Source organism: Musa acuminata, chromosome BXJ1-7, assembly GCF_036884655.1.
Source record: "Musa acuminata AAA Group cultivar baxijiao chromosome BXJ1-7, Cavendish_Baxijiao_AAA, whole genome shotgun sequence".
Taxonomy (NCBI): domain Eukaryota; kingdom Viridiplantae; phylum Streptophyta; class Magnoliopsida; order Zingiberales; family Musaceae; genus Musa; species Musa acuminata.
Genome location: NC_088333.1, coordinates 38430750 through 38437756, shown reverse-complemented (window position 1 = coordinate 38437756; position 7007 = coordinate 38430750). Strand labels below are relative to the sequence as shown.

At 31.4% G+C, this 7007-nt stretch overlaps 1 protein-coding gene across 1 annotated transcript; it reads left to right on the top strand.

The window, feature by feature from the left end:
• The first annotated feature begins 1882 nt into the window (after window positions 1–1882).
• On the top strand, window positions 1883–6577 carry LOC103992961 (probable jasmonic acid carboxyl methyltransferase 2). Its single transcript, XM_065194004.1, has 2 exons — window positions 1883–2499; window positions 2765–6577. Exons 1-2 carry the CDS (start codon window positions 2107–2109, stop codon window positions 2780–2782), a joined length of 411 nt encoding a protein of 136 aa, XP_065050076.1. The 5' UTR covers window positions 1883–2106; the 3' UTR covers window positions 2783–6577.
• Window positions 6578–7007: the final 430 nt, after the last annotated feature.

Sequence of the window (7007 nt, the reverse complement as noted above, 5' to 3'; positions counted from 1 at the left end):
TTTGCATGTATAAAAGTTGACCCCTTGATCGATATCAAGGGAAGCACTTCAGACATTCAATCTCTTTATCCACACAATACTAACTTAAGCTTCGGAGGGATCAAGTTGAGAAATCCTCCTCCCAACCTCGGCTAATGTGTAAGAGCCCAACGATGAAGAAGCAGGCCACTCACCACAAATGAAGATTGCATTCGGGAGACAAGTGTCAAACTGACTTGATATTCGCTTCCACCACCCGAGCATGTAACCTTTGCTGTGTGCTGACACCTCGATTACGGTGTAAGGGTTCATTAACAGATAGAATATACTTGTATCCTGTATCTTACTTTTAGTAAAGAACCGCACTAAGGGTTTAATCAATAAAACACTTTCGATGGCTAAGTTTATATACTATGAAAAGTTTGTAAATCAGAGAGTATTACCCAGTAGATGCATATGTCCAATAAGTGTTTGGATTTAATATGTTAAATTTTTTACCAATAAAATATTAATGACCTTATCAATACCCACACATATGTCTAATAAGTGAATAGTTTTCTAAAAAACGTAGGATAAGGAAGATTTGATAGATTTATGAGCCGGTTTGATAACTAAATGATCTTATCATTATTGAACTGAATTGATTCATTTAAAATTTATATATTTTTAGATTTTTTTAAAATTAGACACTGATTAAAAGTTTTGAACCGATTCGATTAAATAGATCCCAAATGATTTCGATTTGGAGAGCACCATCTTAATCGAGCCAAACTATTTTTCCGATTTTATTCATTTTGACTCGAACCAATTTGAAGGAGGGAGGATATTTAATGAAGGTGGAGAATGCCTTTATCGTGCATCGTTTGTCTAACTTTCGAGAAAAATAAGCTAAGTTGTCAGTCTAATTGCGCAACCTTGTCATTTGCAGTCACAGTAAAATGTTATATCTGAACTCATTAGATATAAATAATGGCTTCGATCAAGCTAACCCAACCCAGTTATCATCCCCATTATCTTTTCTTCTTCTTCTGATACCAGTACTTTTCTTGAGCTTTCAAGTTAGGTAAAGTGGATGATTAGGATGGAGGGTTTGAAAGTGAGAGATGACGTAGGCAACTATTTAGAGTTTGACATTCAATTCACGCATTCCCAATAATGCAATGTGGTGGGGTTTTGTATGTGATGTCGTCATGTTGGATATAATAGGCAATAATTGAGTAGTAATTAACTGTTGCACAACAGCTTAAAGATTAGTGTAATGATGTGGAGTTTTAAGAGATAGAGAGCAAAATTAATTAGAAGTTTTTTGAAACCTCAAGTTAGTCCACGTGTTAAACGTAAATCGTATTAGAATAAAAAAATATATTAAATCATTATTAGTTCTATCTCCAGCACATAGTGACCCAATTATGATAATATTATTAATATTATCTTCTTCTTTTTTTTTTGCTTAAAAGTTTTCTCAACATCCCGCGACACATTCAGAAGGACAATCTGTCTCTTCCATCACAGATCAAATTAAAGGGGACACGAAGGAGTGATGAGAGCGTGTTCCCGTTTCTTTCCTAGCTATTAAGATGCCAACGTAGACTCACGCCGAAACACGAGGAGATGATGTGTTTCTCTGAAGCTGTGTGTCGGTGGTACCTCATTGCATTCATTTATTATCGTCCAGCCATGCCACCATCTCCTTTAACTTAGTGCGGACAGTGACATACAAACAACCATCTTGGTGGTACCTTCGTTCATTCATTTACTATTTTCCATCTCCTTTTACTTAGTTAATACTGTCACATAAAATGGTGTTATTGCTGTCTATGTATTCTCCGAAGCAAGTTACAGTTTCTGCACAACCACAGTGGTCCGGTCTTTCTTATAGGCTATTTATAATCATGGTGCTCGGAACTTGGTTTTCAAAGAGAGAGAGAGAGAGATGGACAAGAGGATAGAAGGAATCCTTCACATGGTCGGAGGAGCTGGGGAAACCAGCTACGCCTCCAATTCAAAGTTTCCGGTAGTGTTGAACACCTCAACTGTTTGCATGAACTTAAACAACTTACACTTGCGTTGGCCTCAGCATATCTGATCACTGGTTTGCTAACTGCGTCCCAGGAGAAGGTACTTCACATGGCGAAGCCAATACTGGAGGAGGCAATAGGAAGGGTTTACACGTCGCTGCTCCCCGAGAGGATGGCGGTGGTCGACTTAGGTTGTTCCTCGGGCCCTACCACTTTGGAGGTGGTCTCCGAGGTGCTCGACGTGATTGGCAAGCTACGGCGGAGCCTGGGACGCCAGGAGATGCCGGAGATCCTGTTCTTCTTGAATGACCTCCCGGGGAATGACTTCAATCACGTCTTCCGGTCTCTGGGAGATTACAAGAGGAAGGTCGAGGAGGAGAAGGGGAATCTGCTGGTGCCATACTACGTCGTGGGAGTTCCAGGCTCCTTCTACGGCAGGCTTTTCCCTTGTCAAAGTGTCCACTTCTTCAACGCTTCCTGTTGTCTCAACTGGCTCTCTCAGGTTGCCTTCCTCTTAATAAATGACAATTGCTAAACTATTATTATCTGAATTCTACTTGTTTTCTTTGTTTTTTTCTTAAAGTGGCTATGATTGCTACAGTTAATTGGCTACTAATAGCCAAATAAATTATCTGAAATGCTAACTCACTTCATCAACATGGATGGTTAACCTCATAAAGAAATGGAAGACTGCTTGAAACATCATACAAAACACATGTTACTTTCGTTTGCTAAGGCAAACTTAATTTTAATTCTGAAAATATTAGGTTCCTGAAGGTGAATAGGGAGTTCTACTCAACAATAAGAACATCTACATTGCAGAGACAAGCCCACTGGAAGTTGTGAAAGCATATCAAGACCAACACGAAAGAGACTTGTCAGAGTTCCTTCGGTGCCGTCATGCAGAACTAAGCTACGGGGCAAGAATGGTATTGTCATTTCCAGGAAGCAAAGGGAGTTATCCACCCTCGGGAGATGTGGAATACTTCTTCGGCCTGTTAGCCGAAGCCCTGAGTGCTTTGGTATCACAGGTTAATATCCTTTCTCTTCTTCTTCTTCTTCTTCTTCTTCTTCTTCTTCTTCTTCTTCTTCTTCACGCACTTGTTAACATCCTTCCTAGATTCATGTTTATTGCATGGCCTACTCTTCTTTATCTTACAGCAAAGTTGAATATGGTAAAACATAAAAAGGAATAAAATAATTAAAAAGATTAAACCAAATGGTTTCATTTCAGGAGAGATATTTATAGTGGCTTTTCTGCATAACTTTAGGAAGAAACGAAAAAAAAATAGTAAAAGGTACCAAGAGTATTTTAAATCTATAGTGTTTTGGATTAACACATATTTATATGGACTAAAAGATATAGTATAAGTACTTTTAAAATAATAAAAAAATCTATCATATGTCAATAAATTATTTCACCCTAGTCTATTTATTTAAATCTAAATTTTTATATTTTATTTTATCTAATTCTAACTATATGAATTAATCTTAACACACTCTCTTAATTCAAATAGTTGTAACTTAAAAATTATCCGGAATAAATTTTTTCTTTCCCTAAAGCTTTTAAGAAGATATTGACAAACTTGTTAGAACCACTGTTGTCTTTTAATGCTTAAGACTTCTCAGTTTGTTACCCTTTTGAACATTTATCATTGAAACTTTCTTCAGAGTTATCATCCTCATCTTCATCATTGCTCATGCTCTTCTTTTTTTTAAGCCTTTATAATAGGTTTACCAATAGTAGATAGAACAGATTATGGAACTTTTCATTTCTTGAATTATGGCTCATCATTGCTCTCATTAGAATTTTCATTCACTTTTAGTTTTATTTTGAGGCATCTTCTTATCAGTTTGAATTTTATAGGATTTGTCACATGAAATAGTTTATATAGACTCACAAAAATTTAGATAATCATAGCTTTTATGCTATAATATCGATTGATCAATAACATTATGCAAGAAAAAATCTGAAAATAATAAGGAAAATACTTTAGTTTTTGTCATCCTCATAGTTGTTATTAATAAGGAAAATTAAATATTTTTCATCATAAAAAATAGCATAATATCATTTTCTCATTAATTACCTTGTACTAATGAGATTTTATTTTAAACTAGGAATAAACATCGTATCATCAATAAATTTTTTACTAGATTTGGTGTTCACATTAATTATTTCTTTTCCTTCCACTTGAAACTTACCGTCATTTTCCATATACACAATAGATCTAATTAGATTATCAAGTCTTTGAAACAAACTTTTATCCCCTCTCATATGATTACTGTATCCACTATCCAAAAACTAAATAGAATATTCTTTATTAAATATTATACATAAAATATTTTTTTCATCACTTTTTTCATCATTATTTTCTTATAATAGTTTGTTTAATTTTTATTCCAACAGTCCTTTTCAAGATGGCCATATTTTCATAGTAAAAGCAAAGAGGAACATTTGGATTTTTATTTTTGAACTAACAATATGTGTAATTTTTTTGCAACAAAAACATCGATGGATTTCTTTGTTATCTTTGTTTGGGTTTCTCTCTGACCCTTATTTAATTGATCATGACCTCTATTATTTTGATCTCTCCATTAAGATCTAACTATTGAATTTTTCTTTTTGTCATTCTTGTGATCTATCTTTGAAGAGCATGTTCTACAATTAAAAGGGATCCCATTAATTCATCAATAGATAATATATTTGTGTAAATTTGTAGAAATTATATCAAATTTTGAAGATAAACTTCGTGTAACCTTTTCTACTATAGTTTAATCTTTTAGATTTTTATCATAAGATCTCATTTGATTCACAATAGAAGATATTTTTTCGAAGAAATAGTAGTAAATTCAGAATCTTTCGTTATATAAGTTTCGAATTCACGTCGAAAAATTTGAAGCTTTAAATTTTTTGCCTTATTTATGCCTCCAAACACACCTTTTAATATTTTTCAGACTTCTATTAATGTTGATGCCATCATGATTCAAGGAAATAGGGAATCATCTATTGTTTATTATAACATTTAGAGGGCTTTTGCATCTTTTTGTATATTCTCATTCATCTGATATTTTTGATCTTTAGTGGTATTAAAATTATGTAGATCATACTTAACAAAATCATCTTTTTCCAAATTCCATAATCCTTGTAAGATGAATAAAGTTTTCATCTTAACAACCCAAAATTGACAATTATCATATTTGAAGATAGAGAGAAGTTGATTAAGAACACTTACTCTAATGCTTCAGTGTTGCTATCATATTTTTTATAATAGAAAATAATTATTATATTTTTTATCATCCTCATAGTTGCTATCAATTTTTTTTTATTTTTTATCATAAAAAATAACATAATATCCTTTCTCAGTAGTTGCCCTATACTAATGAGATTTTATTTTAAACTAAGAATAAACATCACATCATTAATATTTTTTTTTACTAAATTTGGTGTTCATAGAAACCGATCATTTTCTTTCCACTTAAACCTTACTATCATTTCTCATATGCACTATAGATTTGATTGAATTATCAAATCTTTAAAACAAACTTTTGTCTCCTTTTATATGATTACTGCATCCACTATCCAAAAATAAACAAATGTAGAATATTCATCGTAAGATGTTATAAAGAAAATATTTTCTTAATCTCTTTTTTCATCATTATTTTTCTCGTGATAATTTGTTTAATTTTTATTCCAACAATCTTTTTCAAGAGTAGAGAGGAACATTTGAATTTTTATAGTAAGAGTAGAGAGGAACATTTGAATTTTTATTTTTGTACTAACAATTTTTTTAGTATGTCCAATTTTTTTTACAACAAAAATATCAATGGGTTTCTTTATTACCTTCGTTCGTTCGAGTTCCTCTAGCCGTCATTTAATTGATCATAACCTCTACTATTTTGATCTCTCCCTTGAGATTTAGCTTTTGAATTTTTTTTTTTGATCATTTTTTTTATCTATTTTCATTTGAAGAGCATGTTCTAAAGTTTCATTTGAAGATCTATTTACTTTTTGTTTATGAATTAAAAGAGAGTCCATTAATTCATCAATTGATAGTATACTTTTATCCTTATCTTCTTCTATATCAATAGAAATCATATCAAATTTTGGAGATAAACTTCATATAACATTTTCTACTACAGCTTGATCTTTTAGATTTTCACCATAATATCTCATTTGATTCATGATATAAGATATTTTTTAGAAGAAATCAATGATAGATTCAGAATCTTTTATCATAAAAGTTTCAAATTCACGTTGAAGAATTTGAAGCTTTGAAATTTTTACCTTATATATGCCATCAAGCACACTTTTTAATATTTTCCAGGTTTCTAATGATGTTGATGCCATCATGATTCAAGAAAAAAGAGAAATATCTATTATTTATTATAGCATGTAAAGGGCTTTTGCATCTTTTTGTATATATTGTCATTCATATGATATCTTTGATTTTTAGTAATATTAGAATCCTGTAGACCATACTTTAAAAAATAATCTTCTATCAAATTCCACGATCCTTATGAGATAAATAAAGTTTTCATCTTAACAACCCAAAATTGTTAATTATCATATTTGAAGATAGAGAAAAGTTGATTAGGAACACTTACTCGTCGAATGTTTGTCATTTTTTTTTTCTTAATCTATTAGCCTTCTTTCTTTTTTAATCGATGTACTTCTATTGATATTCTTTGAATCAGGCTCTGATACCATACTGTTGACTTTCCTGTAAAACTTCAAGAAGAAAGAAAAAAGAATAGTAGAAGGAACTATGAATAATTTCACAATGTAGTATTTTGGATTGTTCCAAGAGCACATATTTATATTGACTAAAAGATAAAATACAAGTTTTTTAAAATAATAAAAAAATATCACACCTCAATAAATCTTTTTATCCTAACCAATATATTTAAATATAATTTTTTTCATCAATTTTATCTAATTCTAACTATTTAAATTAATCTTAACAGTTTAAATCAATCATCCTCCAATATTACCTGTTAATTAGAGATGAT